Here is a 20,976-nt window from a genome sequence, read left to right on the forward strand (position 1 = left end):
CTTTGTTTTGGTGTATACCTATAAGTACTATATTTATCTACTTTTAAGACAGTGAAATATTTCACCATAGAGTGCCATAATTTTAAATCGTTTGCCAATAAATCGCGCCATTAAATACATATCGAAAAAAAGTTTATCGCCTTTCTAATGCTCATATTTAATGTCGCTATTATTCCACTAGGCGTTACATCATTTATATTGGCAAACAAACAATAAAAACGTGATACGAGAACGTGTATTTTATTGGAATTTAACATATTTGGTTTCGGAGCCGAACTTTTTAAGTGCCAAAATAGAACACAACTACCAGAATAGATTTTTCTACGTAGACGATGTATAGCCATAACAAAAATTGTTGGCTGTAGACTACTGTTCTACTGTTGTACAGGCATGCAAGATATGGTTGACTGTTGCAGATTCTCTGCTACACAATCTGTTGCTCCATTGTATGCAGGGCTCACTTGACTATGGTATGTCCAACAAGAAAGCCTTTATGATCTTGAGCTGATTCCTGCTATTTTTAGCAGGAATACCTAATCTTTTATAGCAAGAATGAAAGAGAACCGACAAACAAATCAAATTGCTAAATAGCATAGAAGAGAATCAGGGGACCAACTCAAACCAGATAGATATTCATAAGTGAGATCCATTTATGAATAATGTTCAATGGCGAAGCGTCCATGTAACCATTGTTACCATCGGTACAGTTAAAATTTGTAAATAAATATTTTATGACTACTATGAAATAATTCCATTTATATTTTTTAAAAATAGAAATATTTGTTAATAGTATCTACCTAATTCAGTAAAATAGCCAACTAGACGCACGAAAATATCAGCGAGTTTATGTAAAATGGGTTGCACGTTATTATAATACGCCCTTACCACAGTATAAAGAGGTTCCATATTTATTATACTGTGCCCTTACCGTGCGCCGCGCCGTTTACCACTTCTGTGAGTGGCAACGATAGTAGGATCTTTGACTGGATCGTCTCTGAAAATTTTGCGGGGACGATGGCTCTGAAACCGCGTATTGGTGTTACCAAATTTTAATTTGGTGACGCTAGGTAGGGCCGTTGTCTATCGAGACAGAAAATACCGACCGTAAGAATATCAGACTTAATAAATGCAATTTTAATTATTATTATAATTATAGGTAATAATTATAATTCCATTTATGAAGTCTGTTATTCTTAGGGCCGGTATTTTCTCGATTAAACTCCGGTTAGTTAACCGTACCGGCCCTTTGGATTCGATTATTGCATAATATGCATTATTAATTATTAGTTTATAACTTGTAACTGTACTTGCTTATTAAACAGATAATATATATATATACCTTTTTATCCTATATAAATCATATTAATCGATTTTAATTACTTGTCGAAATATATTAATTAACAACAACATTATTATAATATGACATATAATAATATTGATTATACAGTACATTGTAGTGTATAATCAATAAAATAAAAATTATTTAATATTTTAGGCTAAAAATGACAAATGAATGTACTGATTAGTATACTGATTATACAATTTGGATTTTTTAATAAAGTATAAAGGTGATATAATACATATTTTACCTAAAAACAACAAATATGTTTTTAGTTTGTAGATACTTTATATAATTTCTTAAATTTTTAATTTTTTAATTTTATTTCATCTATTTTTATAATAGACCTGGATCGCGCGTACCAAAAAAAAGTTGATTAATAGCAAGCTGAAAATTCACGGTGTCTAGTCGAACAAACTTTGATGTATGGGAACACTGTATATATAAAAATATTTATAAAATACATTATATATATAGATAATATATAATATATCTGGTATATATTTAATATCTGGTTTTGGTAACACTTTAGAAAAAGTCACGCGTCGCCACTGATAATGTTATTTAGCATAAATATTTTTGATCCCTTACAGCTTCATTAAGTAATCTTCATTGCAGGTCCTGCAATACTTTTAGTTTGATTGATTTGACATTATTTATTAATAAATAATGATATCGATTATTCATAGATTTTTTGTTTTGCATCTTAAACACTTAGAAATATTCACTTGTCCATATTCTTCGTTTTCTATTTAAAAATTTTAGCAGTTAGGTACCGTTTAAAACTGACAGTTAAATTAAGATCTAAAGAATCTATTTTTGTCTCTCCCGAAAAATGTTTGTTGGGTTGTGGCACTTTTCTTCTCGATGAGCGATATCGTAATTTCTACTTAAGGGCTCCAAATTACACGACCTTCCCTACCAAACTGCAACATAAAAAAACATAATTTTGTTGTCAGTTTCATTGACGTTTATATATTATGTTTATAAAAAATAGTGCGGTTTGTGAAATAACCAACAATCTTGCATGGTTTATGTGGCCGGTACCCGCCTTTAACTACAAGGTAATCAAGCAAGTAATTGGTGAACCCTTGTCGTGTAAAATCCTGTTGTTTAAACAAACGTATTCAACTGGGCAATCTCTTTAATATAAATATCAAGGACTCCAGTTGCGCAAAAGTAAATAATTATAACAGCTTTGCTATCAACCACGTATCACCCACAACTAGTTTTTCTTGATTGTGTTACAGATTAGTAATATATGATAATTATCTAAGATTCCTATTTACTTTCAATTCTTATCTTGATGCATGTAAAACTTCATGATATAAATGTGTAACATCTAAAGAACTTCCATAATATATGTTCATTATTCTAAGATTGTAATATCTTAGCTCTTTGAAAGGTATTACGAAATAACTATAACAATGTGGAAACAGAAATGACTTCGGCGTTCTTCGAGTATTCAATGTATGACTATACGAATGTGCTAAGAATAATAAATAAAAAATGTGTTCCTTTCGCCATTATTAGAAATTTTACTTCGAAGGTATTATTTTTCTTTGGTGGTCTCTTGGTGTCAAGGATTCTAGAAATATCAAAATCATAACTGGTCAACTGAAAAATTGGATCAACTTCTCAATATACGCAAATGCGTCAATCAATTAAGAATTTGAAATAAAAAGAGCAGCATGATGGAAAATAATCTAATAATTTCAACTATGCAAGAATCTCTTTCAAATAATTATATCTTGTGCTAGAATCTTTGCTTCTCTACATTGTAACTCCTGTTTTGGCTCTCTAGGTTTTCTCTCTTCGTTTTACCTTTTGTTTTAGTTTTCCGTATCTTTTTGACCAGCATTTCATTTTTTAGTCACTGCAGATAACGCCACCAACTTAACTGCCCTCTTTTCAAAATACATTGCCATGGACTCTATTTTTAATTCAACTTTTATAACATTATTTCTTACCAGATTTTTTCTAGTTACTCCCTGTACCCTTCGTAAATATCTCATCTCTGTCGCCTCTATCTTACTTTGATGTTGCTTACTTAGTATCCAGGATTTATATGTTAAAAAGTGTAAAAGTGATAGACCACATCCCTGTTTGTTTATTAAATTAAAAAGATTTTCGGTAAATAAAATTAGACTAAGTTTTTTAATTGGCGTTTCTATATTGCACATGTGCATAGTTGGCCTCGAAGCGCTTTTATCAAAAGGTTGTAGCGATAAATCGATATTATGCAATGAATAAGTTGCTCTAGTGACGTATGACGTAAGCTGCTGACTTATGCCCGCAGCTATGATTCGCATTAAACCGTAATTTTACTGAATTCATTTCAATCAACCAGTTTGATTTTTTGCTGCTCTGATTTAACATTCGAACGCCTTTCCAAAGGTGATGTTGCCTTTCAGGTTTTGAAAAGACCCACCAAATTAGATTAGCAGTGTATCTCGATTGTATTTACCAGTCATTGATTGAGTTAAAAAATCTTATGAAGGTTATCATGTATGTCGGTTAGCATTCAAAGCCAAGGCTGTTAATTACTGTGATTAACTTACTTTTAATAATATTATAAATAGAATGGTTTCCCACAAGAAGAAGGAGTTTTAGCAATGACATGCACATGTAAAAAGTACGGCTTTCACGCTTAAACGTTTACCTTGTTCATTGTTAAATACAGACGGCCTATTATGTAATGCTTTTAATACTCGTTAATATTTTTTAATACGTCTATCTATAATTAAAACTGTACATTTTGCTCATTAGTGGTTTTATCACATCATTTGTCGTTCACTCGCTAAAACGCATTTTCCGAATCAATAAACGCAAAAAAACGTCTTTTTGTTGATCATGATATATTTGCCAAGTAGTGCTTAAAGACCATGCAAATAATGACACTCAAGTCTCAAGTACCATGATGAGAACAAAATGATGTTCGTGTGTCGATCGCTCTATATTATTCTTAAATATTTTTTTTATTATTTACACTTCTATTATTAGGATTCTACTGTTCTCTAGTTGTTTGTTTATTTATTCTTTGTAAATATTTTAATTTTTTTGTTAGTTTGTGTGTTTTGGACGAATCGAAGATTATGACCTGGCATGAACAAGGAAAACGACGTAGTACAAATGAATAAAAGGCTAATATAATATGAAAGGAAATACAGAGAGAAATAGAGAAGCAAGAATTTTTATTAAATGAGACCTGGGATATTAAAACCTTACAGAATACAAAGAAAAAACTAGAAATCTAGTTCAAAAAAGCAAATTTAGATTTCCTAGCTTTAACGGAAACGAAAAAGAAAGACAAAAGAGAAATAAAACTAGAAAATGTGCATTTTATGTTATACAGTGGAGTTGATGAAAAAGGAAGATCAAAACGTCAGCTCTCCTGGGTATCGCTTTGGCAACACATTTCATATAAAAACTTTGTTACCTTTCATATATTTATGCATTCCATGGACCCTACGGTCCTACATCTATGTAGAAACTGTACAGTGAGATAGTGGCAGCAAAAATCTCATTGTATGATGGGATTGGAAATATCATATCAGTTCTGATGTGGTTGTCTGGTGATTTGCTGATTGAGCCTGGTGTAGATTCGTGGATATGTGAGCGTGTACCAGGTTCAATCAATAAATATACAGTTTTTAATGATACTTCTAACTGGTTTTTAGTTGATCCGCTGTATTCACACATGCCTTACGGTTCTGTTTACCCATAGGATGTTAATTATTAGCCATTATACAACGCGTCATGTTGTATATGAATACTTCTTCATCCAGAGATGAATTTTACAAAGAACTATAAATCTAATAAGAACGGATAAAGAACTGAAATCAAGAATGAGCTGATAATAGACATAATAACAGGAAAATATGTTTAATTGATCCATCAAAGTATCCACACTGATATAGATGGGACACAGAACGAGGAGAAGAAGCTACCAGATCGCATCTAAGGTAGAAAGACTAAAGAGATCGCATAGACATCAAAAAAATGTCAGACCAGAATAAAGTCCAGTAGACTAAGATGTGCAGGACATAATATGATACGGAGTAACAACAATCGCCTTATAAAGAATGTGTTTTGGGAAATACCTGATTTTAAGAAGGTCTCTCGGACGGCCTAGAAAAAGGTGGAAAGATGCAGTCTGAGAAGATCTGGAGAAAATGTGAGTATGAAAATGAGAAATAGTGGCACAGGACCGACAAACATGGAAGGCAATAGTAAACGTGGCAAATACTCACGAAGAGTTGTCACGCCTATGATGATATCATTCCATTATTAGTGGAAAATATTAATAATAACTAAAGTAATAGTTATTTATGTACCAAGTCAGTAAAGTGACTCTTTATCGAATGAGGCTGATATTACGAGCAGAACTAGCGAGGAGAGTACCAGAGGCGAGTTCGATAAAGAGTCTTTACTAATGTGGTGCATACAAAATTTTATCTCCAACTATAAAAAATCATTAACAAATCATAACAAAATTAATTAATATTTTGTTTAATCTTTTTATTGTACAAACAATGAATAGTAACAAATACCTAATTTTATATGACAGTGATGACAGATGACTTTTGAATGATGGTCGTTTTCGATTTTTAATCGATATTTATCAATATTGAATAATTATTAAATCGGTAAAGTTTTGATTTATTTTATATGAATATAATTAAAAAATACTACAGAATTTCACTTTTTGACATAAATTTAATTAACAATAACGTAAATGTACAATCTTTTTAATAATTAAAGTAAATAAATTTTATATTCACTGAAATAAATATATTCTATTACTGTCATCGACCACTTACATTCAATCTCGGTTAACTTGAATAACATTCGTGACAGGCAAAGTTGTTCTTCTTTAAGTACAATAAAGTCTTACTTTACTGCCGCAAATCAGTACAATAATGAATGGTCGCATTCATGAGACGAAAAAGCGAGGGAGGAGTTCCCGATGGAGCGGTAACAGTTGTGTTATGTCGTGTGAACGCTCCGCTCCCTAAATTCGTGACAGCCATCTTCTTCTTCTTCTTCTTTTGCCCTTTAATTCGTCCAATTCTGAACATAGGCTTCCCCCAGTTTCCTCCATTCGCTTCTGTTTAGTGCTTTCTGTTTCCAGTGCGTTCCTCCTATCTTTTTAATGTCGTCTCCCCATCTCATCTGGGGTCGTCCTCTTGCTCTCTTTCCTTTCCATGGTCTCCATTGTTGTATCGTGCTATTCCACCTATTGTCCGTTTGTCTAGCGTTATGACCTGCGAAGCTCCATTTTAGCCTGGTTATATGTTGACCTGCGTCTTTGACTTTTGTTCTATTTCTGACCCAGTTGTTTTGCTTTTTGTCTGTCAATTTTACTCCTAACATTGCTCTCTCCATGGCTCTTTGTGTCTTTATTATTTTATCCATGTTTGCCTTGGTCAAGGTCCATGTTTGGCATGCGTATGTGAGAATTGGGAGTATGCACTGGTCAAACACTCTTGTTTTTAAGTATTGTTGTATTTTTTTATTCTTTAGGACCCATTTTAATTTTCCAAATCCTGCCCAGGCTAATCTGACCCTTCTTTTTACCTCCGCTGTTTGGTTTTCCTTATTTATTTTTATAATCTGTCCCAAATATATATAATCATTAACCGCTTCTATTGTGGTTTCGTTTAGTATTACGTTTCTAGACAGCCATCACTTTCTGTTATATGTGAGCTTATATACTTGCTTCTGCATAATAAATTGTTTTTTACTTCATACTCATGGTCAAAGACTTATGGATTTTTTACGATCTGCGCTATTTTCCAATTGATAATTAGTATCTACATAACGCCATCTTTCAACAAGTCTATTGACAAATTAACAAAAGTAGCATACGCTGGACGGAGGTAGCGGAATTAAAATAGCTCACTGTTATGGCAATCATTCCGTAACACGTTCCGCAAGCAGCGCCACATTCAGAGAACGAATTCCCAACAGCTGCGGAACCGTTCCCCACTTTCTCATCTCCTGAATGCGACAAATAACTTTAGTGACGGTTGGCGATAATAGTTATTTATCGCCAACCGTCACTAAAGTCATTCATTATTGTACTCATTTGACGCCATTTGAGGCAGTAAAGTAACACTTTATTGTACTGAAAGAAGAATTTTACTTTACCTGCCGCGATTAATCAAATTAACCGAGATTGAATGTAAGTGGTCGATGGCAGTAATCGATTATTTATTTGAGTGAACTTAAAATTTATTTACTTTAAGTATTGAAAATATTGTACACAATTTACGTTATTATTAAGTAAGTTTATGCCAAAAAGTGAAATTCTGTAGTATTTTGCAATTATATTCATATAAAATTAATCAAAATTTTACCGATTTAGTAATTATTCAATATTGATAACTATATCGATTAAAAATCGAAAGCGGCATGCAGAAGTCACCTGTCATCACTGTCATATTTAAAAAATTTAAATTGAGAATTGTATTTATTGTAATAAAAGTGTTAAAACGAATATCAAATTATAGTACAGTAGTGCTGCTTTGGAAATGGAAGAAATTACATGAACGCCACCTGAAATACGCAAAAAATCGTTAGAGGTAGTTTCAGAGCTTCTCCCAGCAAAATCCATCAAAAAATACCTTAGGGCTTAGAGTATGGAAAATTTTTTACGGGAGAGGGTAAAAAATTTTCCATACTCTAAGAAAAATACAATAGGCAATATGACATATTTGAAGCATGGCGTGAAAAAAATTGTATTACAAATTACTTATAGTGAAAGTGTTTTACTAGCATATTTCTCTGAATTGCCTAAAGAATATTCTCCATCGACTATGTGGTGCTATTATTCAATGTTAAAGGCAACTTTGACCACAAATAAAGACATAGATATAAGCAATTATAAAAAACTTAAAGCTTTTTTGAAACAAAAAGGAAGGAATTACATTCCCAAAAAATCAAAAACCCTGCCGCAAGAAGAAGTGCTAAATTTCTTATTAAATGCACCTGATAACGATTATTTTTAATGATGAAGGTAATTCAACAAAAATAAAATTACTATTACATATTATATTGTACGTAAAGTTCTTTTTCATATCCTTGAATCTACCATGATTTATGTATAATATCTTTTCATTTGATGTCAATTATTTTCTTTAAATTTTTTACTTGCCTATTTGTTCTTTTTATACCTAAATATCGGCCGTATCTACCAAGTGGTTGCGTAGGCTAGCGGTATGTGTATCTAGTTACGGACGTGTCAGTACTTGGTTCGAATCCCCCGTAAGGAAAACTTTTTTGTTTAATATTAATGGTTATTGACATACTTAGACTATTATAAGGACTAAGTAAACACACTATTTTTTCATTAGAAGGATACAATTAAGTAAATGTTAAGTAAGTGTTAATGTTTTTTATGATTGGCGATAAAATTTTGTATGCACCACGTCAGTAAAGACTCTTTATCGAACTCGTCTGTTATTCGCCTTGCTCGCTACGCTCGCTCGGCTCATAATATCAAACTCGTTCGATAAAGAGTCACTTTACTGACTTGGTACATAAATAAATAACTATTATGTACCAAGTCAGTAAAGTTACTCTTTATCGAACGAGTCTGATATTATGAGCAGAGCGAGCATGGCGAGAGAGGCGAATAACAGATGAGTTCGATAATGAGTCTTTATTGAGGTGGTGCATACAAAATTTTACCGCCAACAATTTTGATATTGGTTTTAATACTTACTTACAATAATTTATAATTTAAGAATTTTTTAAATTTTAGACGTAATACAAATTTCATGACAGTGATGAAAGATGACTTTTGCATGTTGGCCGCTTTCGATTTTTAATCGGTAGTTATCAATATTGAATAATTACTAAATCGGTAAAGTTTTGATTTATTTTATATGAATATAATTACAAAATACTACAGAATTTCACTTTTTGACATAAATTTAATTAAGAATGTCGTAAATTATTTTGTACAATATTTTTAATAATTAAAGTAAATAAATTGTAAGTTAACTCAAATAAATAATCGATTACTGCCATCGCCCACTTACATTAAATCTCGATTAATCGTGGCAGGTAAAGTAAAATTCTTTTTTCAGTACAATAAAGTGTTACTTTACTGCCGCCAATGAGGGCAAATGAGTACAATAATGAATGACTTTGGTGACGGTTGGCGATAAACTAAATTATTGTAGAGTTTAAATTTTTTACAATAAAATTTATTTCCATTTTTATTTTATAGAGCTGTTATTGACATTTTCGATTTAATTGGGTGTATAATTTCTCTTACATATGTATTAGAAAATTAACTTATCCAAATATATGCTTCTAAATGGTAATTGATTAGTTCCATATGAGTTGTGCAATCTTAAGTATCGACTAGATCGCATAATCATGTCCAATTTGTTAATATTATGATTTTTAAAATTTGCGTCGATTTGAAAATTAAATTACCAAGTGGGAAGAGAAACGTATTAGCATGAAAATACACATGAAATGAGTTTCGTAATTGAAAAGGAGAGGAGCCAAATACCTTCGTCATCTTCATCTCATAACGATACTTATCTCTAATATTTTTACAACCGAATTTGTTAGATACCATCTAGTCTTGTTTCTGAACATAAAAATTTTTGGATGGTACAGAACGGGTTGTGAGTTATTTAATTATTCTAGAGAGATAAAGGCCTGAGTGGTTGGTATGTTATGATAACAGCATACAAGTTGGAAAAAATATTGAACACTAAAATCGTTTTTGGTTACCTGAAATTTTTTAAGATATAGCCGAGAAATTTTTGTAGATCATTATGTATCATATAAATTACTTCTTCTTCTTCAAGTTCCTCTCATATCATAGATTGTAAATCATTGTGACAATTATATTTTTGTTTTTTATATGTCTGAAAAGTTTAACTGAACTACAACCAAACCATTCACGGAGATTGCATACCCAGGAAAAGAACTAACTACGGTAATAAAAGTAAATGGTCGACCAACCAATATAATATACAGTTTGAAGAATTTTAATAGCAGAATATCTTGAGGATTTATAGAATTTTCAAGTAAAACAATACTCATGATATACAACTGACCACATATTAAATAAAATAGTTTAAATATCTACCAATCATATTTTTGAATTACGTTGTTCATCGTACGAATACCATAAAAGCGAACTCACCCAATAGTCCAGGGCGGATCTGTTTTGAGATGGACGTTGAGAGGTGACTCATATATTTTTGCACAAATTGCTTGGAAATAACTCATATAATAATAACTGAGTTATCCTCCCACTCAAAAAGGTCCAGAACATTGCTTAAATAATCAAAATGTCAAGAAATGAAAGAAAAATTCGATTTTTTTCTTGGTTTTTTGATTATAACTTTAAAAAGTATTCACTTTCGAGAAAAGCTGAACTAAAATAAAAGTTGCATAATTAAATTTTCTACAATATAAGATTGGTTAAAAATTTTTAAAACTGTTACCCTTGTTGCAAAATAGCAATAATTGCGAAAAGAACATAAAAAAACAAGTATTCGCATTTTACGTTTTTCAACCATTTCTGCTACACTTATGACCTTCATATTTCAAGCAGAAAAACTTTATGATATGATAAAACAATACTGCAAATTTAGTTAAGATCGGTTCAATAGATTTTGCAAAATAAATTTCCAATCCAGCTTTCGCAAAAAAATTCATTTTTTCAAAATGTTGCAGGACTAAACATAAAGTAGATAGCAAGTTAATTTTTTTTTGCAAAAATCATTTGCTATTTGCTAAATTAAAATCGGTTAACTACCACGTAGTAAGGAATTTTTTTAAGTAAACTTTAATTTTTGGTGCTACGCAGGACAGCGGTGTTCGATTCACACAAGTTGATTTCCACCAAAATTTCTTCCAATCTTTATCTAATACAGTCGAACCCGCTTATTAGAGTACCGCTTATAGGAATATCACGGCTTAAGGAATAAAATTTTGAGGTCCCGGGACATTTCCATTTACTCCTTAATAAATTTAACCGCTTATAGGCAGACATTTTAATAAAAGAATACCGCTTTATCGAATAATTCTAAGTTACTAAAAACTTTTTGTATACAGTTTCCCACAAATTTATATGTTTTCTGGTTTATTGGCCTGTCGATAATATATTTTATTACTTACTTTATTATGGGCACCAATTCTACCTTCCGCCAAACATTTACTGATCATAAAGTAGGTACCTACTTTTTCAATTGTGTAAATATTCTTATTGCTCACCTACCACCCACGTCGTTGTCTGTTTAGATTTTTAGAAACAGTTGGAAGTCATAAATAACCGCTTGTAATATAATAACCGCTTTATAATATGAAAGAAATTTTCTGGAGGGTAAAACCAATGTCAATTTTTTATTTATTATATTTTAGAGCAACAAGTGACTAATATCTTTAACAACTAATATCTAGCAACAAGTAACAAAACAAATAGTCTCAGATTACCGATTATTTTTCCAGAAAAAAGTAAGTCTGTTGTATGTATGCTAATAAGAAAATATATATACCTATATCTACATATTGCATACATTTCATACTTATTTGGGTAGGTATGCATGCACAGATGATGTAGTTTGGTGTTTTAATAAAATAAGTAACAGTTACACTATTAGGTACTGTATTATTGACATAAAAAGGAATAAAACCATATACATAATATATGTACATAACGTATGTATGTACGTGTACATACATACTATGTACATGTACATAGAGTATGTACATGTACAAAGTGTGTTGTACTATTATGGCGTATATTCGGTACATTTATTTCTGCTAGCCACCACTGATCGGCTATTAGAATATTCCGGTTATAGGAATATTTTTGCTTGGCACGAAGGCTATTCTAATAAGCGGGTTCGACTGTATACAGAGTTGGGATAAAGTATGGAACCAAGCAAATATCTTTGAAACGAAAAGAATAATTTTTATGAAACTTTGCATGCAAGTACAGTGACGCAAAAGGCATCTGAAGCCATATTTTTTGTTACTACTCCACTTCCGGTTTCACCGGAAATACCCTTAACTTATTTACTTTAAATGTGACACCCTGTATATTTTTGCATATTTTTAAAGAACTTATTATTTTTAATTCATACATACCAAGTTTAGTGGAAGAAACTATTAAAACAAGAAATAAATCTCTTTAGAGTTAAAAAATAGGTTAATTTATTTACGTTAAACCAATGATATTAAAAATAAAAAAAAATAATTTCAAATGTTGAAAATGTTTGCTGTTCACCTCCTGATAACGTGCAAGCCTATAAACAAATTCGTGAATCACTTTTTGCAAGATTTCTCCACGTATTAGTTCACATTCATCAATTATTCTTTGATTCAAATCCTGCAAGCATGTTGGTCGCCTAACGTAAACACGTGATTTTAGATAACCCCAACGGTTTGAGGTCTGGAGAACTAGCGGGCCACTCTATGAATCCTCTACGTCCAATCCATCGATTTGGAAAATTCACTTTCAAAAAATGAAAATTCACCATAACCGATTATCATTAATATTTCAATACGATCTTTTTCACTTAAATAAACCATTTTTAATACAATTTGTTTCTGTCAATTAGCTCAGTAATAGTTTTACCTACTATACTAAATTTAAATAAGTCATGCAGTGCATGTAAACAAAAATTTTAGTCTACAAGTCTACAGTATAGATGGTTCTCGTTTATTTCCTACTACGTTGTATTAATACAAAAAATTATCTACAGACACTTTTTAACAAATTTTTTCTACAAAATGTGGTAGGGTAGACTACCCAGTGATTGGCCGGTCACATTTCTATTAAGGGATTAAATCATAGAATTATGTAATAAATGTTTATCATTAGGAATATTACGTTCCTCCCTATAAAAAATCAGTTGTAGGTTATACAAAACCAAACATTTCTAGTCTAGATTCAAATTTAAGTTCCAAAAAATCTTGTGTAATACCTTTCTGTCAAAAACTAGTTATTGGCATGGCTTCTCCAGTAATTAGCCACTAATTTGTCAGTTATTGGCCAGGACGGATTATGAAACTTCTAGTGATTAGCCACCACCAATCAGTTATTGGCCGAAAAAGATAATCAAAAAAGAAACAGGTTTAGGTACTAATTAAAATATGTAGTATTTATTCACAGTAAAAAATAGTACACAAAATCAAAATAATTCCCTATTAATATAACTCCCTTTTAATATAAAAGTAAAAAATGATACATAAGTATAAGACTTAATTAATTTTATGTTGGTTTTTTAGACATATATTGCAGCTAAATGTTTGTGAATTTGATTTATGCATATTAAGTCTATTTATGCAAGAAATGTGGTAGGCCCTTCGGCAAAAGTTACATTTAATTCCAAGATTTTGCTCTTTAAAATTATAAGTACACGAGAAGCAAAGACCCTCAGTCAGCTTAGGATTTTTAAATAACGAATTATTCTTGTAGGTTTCCATTACCTCATCGGTAAATAAACTCTTTTTTACCTTCTCTATTGCAATATTTTTCAAATCACATTTTTTGTTATCTTGAAAAGACGAGGAAGATGGTATATCTGACAAAAATTTATCAAGAAGCCAATTGTCTTCACATGTATTAAAAGAATCCTTCTCTGGTAAGATAGGTTGCTCGGTAAGTTTGTTCAACATTTTAGGCTTATCATCATCTTTTATTTCTCGGTTTATACTTTTCTCTGTTTTTTTACTTTGTGTTTTTTCTTTCTTGGCAGTTTTTAAACTTTTAACCTTCTTGGAAATTTTGCTTACTGTAACAGCCTTCTTTTCCAAACGTTGTCTTTTTCTCTCCTCCTTTTCTGCAGCAATCTTTTTTTTAGATTCCTCCTCCTCAGCTTTTCTTTTAATCCACTGGGTAGATGTAATTGCATATGTTATTTTTTCGGTGTTTCTGTTTCCTTTTCGTTTAGGTGTCTTTGCAAACTGCAAAGTCTCATTCAGATTTGGAGGTCTTTGTTCGTTTGTGTTTTCATTATTATTAGGCCTTGATAGTTCAATTTGCTCCGTGCCTGTATGTTCAGGGGGCATATCTTGGACATTAATAATTTGAATATTTTCATCCAGCAGCCCATCTAATATTTGATCGTGACTTACAATTAATACAGGAATCTCATTAATGTTGAAATCGGAAGGTTCAGGCTCTTCTGTATGGACAGTGCTATCGGTAGGCATATTTAAAGTTTGCTGTTCCACCGGAATCACTTCTATGGCCTGAGGAATGTGTTTAAAACTTTTCCATAACTTAAACAACAGTGGTTGTTCATTTTCTGTGACATCCTTATAATCATTGTTAAATTCTTGAATAATGCGATTTCCTACTATGCGAGAGAAATCTTTGTAACTTAAAAATGTGTTACTTAGATTTTCTGACTTTGTTTCGGATTCAACTGTCAATATTTTTTGTCCTCCAAGACACTTGGAATAATCTAAAGCGTTTGGATTCCAAGGGTATAGTCCGCAAGCCTTGAATCCACTTTTTATTGTTTCTGACTTTCCAGTTTGTTCCACGGCAATTTTCAGAACATTTGCAAAATGCTCTTTTGATAATGTCTCTGAATGATGATCTCGTCTCCATTGTATAACAGCCTTTTTCCATCCACTTTTGATAGGCTTGAAAGCTGACACATCTGCCGGTTGAAGAAGTCTCGTAGAGTTAGGATATAGACATATTAAAACAATATTTAGTTTTTTACATAAGATACTAAGGTTGTACGTCATGTGTGTTCGATGACCGTCTAAAAACAAAATGACCGGAAAAGACGTATTCACCTTTTTTAAATGCGGATAAAGTATGTTTTCAATATAATCACACATTAATTCTGCTTTCATCCAGCCCGTATCAGAAAGGCCAATGCCCCATTCACCAGGAACAGACTTGGCGATATTCGCAGGAAGCCGTTTATATGGATACACGACCATCGGTGGTGTTATTCCTCCAGATGCTGTAAAAGTAAACATCACAGTGATGTTAGATTTAGACGATGCATGTTCTACTTCATAAACATTTGATGCCCCCCTAGGCGCTAGAACTTTACTGTTTTTCGGGCACAGATTAAAACATGTCTCATCTGCATTCAGAATACGATCGGGGTACTGTAACACTTCCGTAAGTCCTTTTTCTATGAAAAAACTTTCAACTTCAAAAAACCATTTTCGTATGTCACTTTCCGAAACATTTGCGCTAGCCGCGGTTACAGCTTCTGTTGTACGCAAAGAAATCTCGGGATTTCTTCGTAGGAAAGCTTTGTACCAAGTTTCGCCAGGACGATTGTTAATAAAAGGATTATCTCTGGGATTACTATCAAGAAACTGCTTAACTGATTCCTGCACATCTTCCTTTCGACGTGGAAACCCTTTCCTATGATTTTCGAAAATCCAGTTCACCAAAATTTTTTCTTCTTCTGGTAGAAGAACTGGATTAGGTCCTAAATTTGGTTTCGTAAATTTTTTACTTTTTCGAAATTGTAGGGTTGCCCTTGGAATTTTATAGCGCCTTGAAACTTCTCGTAATGAAAACCCGTTGTTTATTTCATCTAGGGCAGTTTGAAGCTCTTCTTCTGTATACTTTTTTTGATATTTCTCTCCGTCAATAATTTTAGGCATTGTTCCAAAAAAGTTCAGTTCAATATTACCTGCAAATTTGTAAAAATCAGTTATTGGCCCTGTGTAACATCAGTTATTGGCCCCCGGCCAATAACTGATTTTAATGATTTGTTTGTAGCATATAGACTAGCAATAGAGTTAATACGCCAAAAGAGTTCAAAATCATTTATAGAAAATATAATTTCGTCGAGATATTTAAAATTCAGTTATTGGCCATCAGGCCAATCACTAATGTAGTATGTGTTTTATAATCTAGAGATTGGCCGTCATTTATTTTCTTAAATTTACTAGTTATAACATAAAAAAATTATTTAATTAGCCACCAATTACGTAACTAACACAATCAAAGTAAGAAAATCAGGGTTTTAAAGAAAATAAACTGCACAAACACTTACCAAAATGTAGTCGCCCTTAGCAAATACTTTAGAAATCTAACTAATACTACACATGACTGAGAGACCTGTTAACAACGAGTTGTAGCACGCAAATGGCAGACTGTTTAACAACGAAATTTTATGGAAGTGGCCTTGAATGTTGGAAGACGAATTTGATACTGGTATTTAGTATTAGTTGTACAGTGGTGCCTTGTTTTTAAAAGTTTTTTAATGGGGGCCAATGACTAACACAAATATTAAATATGGCCAATCACTGGGTATTCTACCCTATGTATGAATTAAAAATAAAAAGTTCTTTTAAAATGCGCAAAAATATACAGGGTGTCCCATTTAAATTAAATAAGTTAAGGGTATTTTCGGTGAAACCGGCAGTGGAGTAGTAACAAAAAATATGGCAACAGATGTCTTTTGCGTCACTGTACATGCATGCAAAGTTTCATAAATATTGTTCTTTTCGTTTCAAAGATATTTGCTTGGTTCCATACTTTATCCCAACCCAGTATGTATTATTTTCTTATTCTATATTTTGTTGTATGTTCATATTTTAATTCCACAAAAATCAAACTAATTTGATTATTGTTTGTGAAAAATTGTTTAAACAATTGCATATGTTTAAAAATAATACACGTTTATTTTCTAAGTTAAAATATATGAACAAAGAAAGTTTTTGCTAAAAAAAAGTGTTATTTCAAAGGACATGTGCTTTTATTGTTATGTGTTTTTATTTTGCAATAAACAAATTTATTTATTTATTTCGAAATGTACTATAAATTAAAATTTATGAATAATTATTAAAAGTCATTGGAATGCCCAATCAGAGCGAACGTATCCCCTGTCCTGCTCGTAGCACCACAAATTAGTGTTTATTTAAGAAAATTCCTGACGCCGTGGTAGTTTACCGATTTTAATTTTGCAAATTGTAAATGAAAGGTATTTACAGTATTCTTTTATACGTAAAAAAATGCAACTTTATTTTGCAAAATCTATTAAACCGATCTTAATGAAATTTACAGTATTGTTTTATTATATCATAAAGTTTTTCTGGGTGAAATATGAAGGTCCTAAGTGTAGCATGAATGGTTGAAAAATGTAAAATGCGAATACTTGTTTTTTATGGTCTATTCGAAATTATTCCTATTTTGCAACAAGGGTGACAGTTTTTAAAATTTTCAGTTAATCCTATATTGTAGGAAATTTAATTACACAACTTTTATGTCGGTGCAACTTTTCTTGAAAATGAATACTTTTAAAGTTCAAATAATCAAAAAACCAAGAAAAAAATCGAATTTTTTCTTAATTTTTTCAAGAAAAAATCGAATTTTTTCTTAATTTTTTGACATTTTGATTATTTAAACAATGTTCCGGACCTTTTTGAGTGGGAGGATAACTCAAATATTATATGAGTTATTTTCAAGCAATTTCTGCAAAAAATATGAGTCACCTCTCAACATCCAAATATACTAATATTTTTACAGATGCGCCCTGGTCTAAAATTCAATAATTCGATATCGTTGATAAATTCGATAGATATCAATAATATGTTGTAACACAAAATTACTTAACATTGTTACATCCTCAACCTCATACCTAACTCAACTTACACGACGTTAGTAGCAAGACCATGTTTAAATTCAAATAACGAAATTAGGATTCCCACAGAATAACATTCTAGAATATTCTATAGCTAATTAAAAAAAAAAGGAAATGGAGGTTCTTAATGTAAGGTAAAATTTAAACGAAAGCATTACACAACATATTGAACTTTTAATTCGTATTGATCATAACGTAGTAATCTAGATTTCATGATTCTTTTTCGAGCATCCTTGGACAAGTTGAGGTCACGAAAAATATAATTAGATGTTTCGATGAACACTGTTTGGTACTGTTTAGTAATATGTAGCGATTTTTTCGTTCATCTTTGATACTCTCATTTGAGGTGAACATTAACATTGTTATCTAAATTTCACGTCAATTACAAAAATTAGTAGCGAATATAATGCTAAAGCAACATTACCAAGTCACGTAAACCAAAATATTTTGATAATATTTCTTCTTCTTCCTCTTTTTGTGTAGACATGACTGTCTGTTTTTCAATGTGCCTACATTCTACTTTCCTATTTTTTATCCAGTCCGTGATGTTCTGCACCTATCATCTCCGTCGTATATCTGTGTACTTCTACTCTATCCTACAGTGTCTTACCATCGATTTTTTTCATCATGCACGCTTTGGACACACGGGAGATTTATTACGGCGCGATAATTTACGGCGCCAATTGGTTTGACTACCTCCTCCACCAATTTTAGATGAAATCATTTCAAGGAGGAGGTAGTCAAACCAATGGGCGCCGTAAATTATCGCGCCGTAAAAAATCACCCGTGTGGCCAAAGCCTAAGGATTTTTATCTCTGCTGTTTCTATCATTCTTTTGTCCTCTTTGTATAAGGTCATATTTTTGCAGCATATGTCATTATTTGTCTGATAATTGTTTTGTAAATTCTGCCTTTCATTTCTTTCCCGCTATTTTTATTTCTCCATATTGTTTCATTAAGGCAATCTGCGGCTCTGTTTGCTCTATTCACTTGATCTTCCACTTCTTTTTCGAAAGCTAGAGAGTGCGATACCTAGATATTTAAACCCCATCACTTGTTGGATTACCTGACTTTCCAGCTCTGATTTACTTCTTAGTAGATTTGCTGTCACAACCGTGCATTTTGTCTTTTGTGGGAATTAACATGTGTAATGTTCTGGCGGTTATATTCAAATGGTGCAGCATACGTTTTAAATCCCCTTAATTTAATAGTAGTATTGTATCGTCTGCATAGTAGATTATTTTAAGTTGTTTTTCTCCCATTTCGTATTCTTTTTTAGTTCTTACTTCAGCAAGAAAAACGAACTTAGAACAAACAACACATGTTTTGACCACAAAGACCAACACAAATATACATTCAATAACACCCGTGGACAAAGATCTATGATAGATTATGTTATAATCAACATTAATATATACACCAATCACAAATAATCGACGTAGTATGCCTCAACTGAGCAGATGCAGATAGCCACCATAGCCTAGTATTGTGTAAAATAAGAACCATCATCAAAACACAACAAAACACAACATCAAAAAATCAGATTCCGTATATCAGGACTCTGATATACAAAATACTTATATAGAGAAAGAATACCAGAGAAGATTGCTGAGAATGATAATATTTCTTGTAATAAATTCTTGGTTTCTTGTAGTAAAATATATATATTATGTATAGATTTGGATTCATTTATTTTCATTTCTCATTTTTTGATCCAATCTTCAAGTTCCTGTAAGTGCTTTCGCAGGACGTTGGAAGCTTTCACTGGATGTTCATTAGTTTAAAAAATGAAGGTATAATAGGGAGGTAAAGTTTCCTATACTGCTTGAAATATTTATTACCTTATAGAATGAGACCTACCCGAGTTAATTGGAAATTTTGACACTCATTACTTTTGTTATGAACTCCATATCAAGCACATACAGTAGAGTCTCGGTTATCCGCCATAAACGGGCGGACGGAAGGGCGGATAAGCAAAACTGGAGGATAATAGGGAGCTTTAAATGAAACACAAGTTTAGGCCTTGATGATTTCCAGTCTGCGATAGGATTAGCACAAGAAGAAGAAGAAGAAGAAGAAGAAGAAGAAGAAGAAGAGGAAGAAGAAGAAGAAGAAGAAGAAGAAGAAGAAGAAGAAGAAGAGAATCAGTTTAATTTTGACTGACATTGGACATTGTAGATAGAATGATTTAGGATGAACGAAAAAAACTAGCTATTTTCATCTGCCTTGCCGATGTATCTCGTTTTGTTGCTGCCAATACTCGCCATCTTGTAGCTTCATAATATCGACAGCTCTGGCTTCTTGTTGCTCGGTGTATTTTATCTCATCTTAAAAAATTTTTACTCATTCTTTAATATTTTCAATGTTATATAAATTGGAAAAAAAAATTGCTTAAATGGTGCGGCGGATAAAACGGAACGGCGGATAACCGAAGGGCGGATAACCGAGATTCTAACTCTACTGTATTATGATTTACGTAGAAGATGTGATATTACGTGAATGAAAAAGTTTTTAAGAACCTTATATAGGAGTTCTTCATGCCAAATTTAATCAAAGATCTAAGATTACAACTTTACTATTCCAGGTCTATCTTCAGGAGCGATACATCAGAGGGAACACGGATGCCAGATTCTTGGGTTACACCTAGTTCACATATTGTTCGTGTTGGAGAAAGAAATACTGCAGGCAGAAAAGCCATCACAATATTTAACAGAACTTTGTGGAACCAATCCATCAGCAAAGAAAATAAAAAAGGATATAAGAGACTACAGTAACGAGAACCACTTTATACTGTCTGTGAAGTATATCCACTGAAAGAAAGAACACTGGCAACGCTGAGAGCAACGGAAATGGATATTTGGAAAAGAGCAGCAGGAACGTCTAGAAGAGAAATAATTACCAATGAACGCATTACAGAGACAGTGGGAATCAAACGAACACTTATCAACACAACAATTTATCTGGTTCGGACATATACAAATAATGGATGAATACCGAATACCAAAGGAAACACATAATTGGCAAT

At 32.0% G+C, this 20,976-nt stretch overlaps 2 protein-coding genes across 8 annotated transcripts in view; both read right to left on the reverse strand.

The window, feature by feature from the left end:
• The window catches only part of LOC114335194 (mucin-5AC), a 436,134-nt gene that overhangs the window by 268,669 nt on the left and 146,489 nt on the right, over nt 1-20,976 (reverse strand). The gene's annotated exons all lie outside the window — the stretch shown is intronic.
• Nucleotides 13,462-16,636, reverse strand: LOC126893197 (uncharacterized). The gene is made up of 2 exons (XM_050663157.1): nt 16,363-16,636; nt 13,462-15,996 (listed from the first exon to the last, which is right to left on the reverse strand). The coding sequence occupies exon 2, from the start codon at nt 15,965-15,967 to the stop codon at nt 13,583-13,585; it is 2,385 nt and encodes a 794-aa protein (XP_050519114.1). The 5' UTR covers nt 15,968-15,996; nt 16,363-16,636; the 3' UTR covers nt 13,462-13,582.

This window comes from Diabrotica virgifera, chromosome 10, assembly GCF_917563875.1.
Source record: "Diabrotica virgifera virgifera chromosome 10, PGI_DIABVI_V3a".
In the NCBI taxonomy this organism is placed as follows: domain Eukaryota; kingdom Metazoa; phylum Arthropoda; class Insecta; order Coleoptera; family Chrysomelidae; genus Diabrotica; species Diabrotica virgifera.

Bases quoted from the DNA above. Each gene is read 5' to 3' on its own strand.
- LOC126893197 (XM_050663157.1), bottom strand. From the start codon at position 15,967: ATGCCTAAAATTATTGACGGAGAGAAATATCAAAAAAAGTATACAGAA.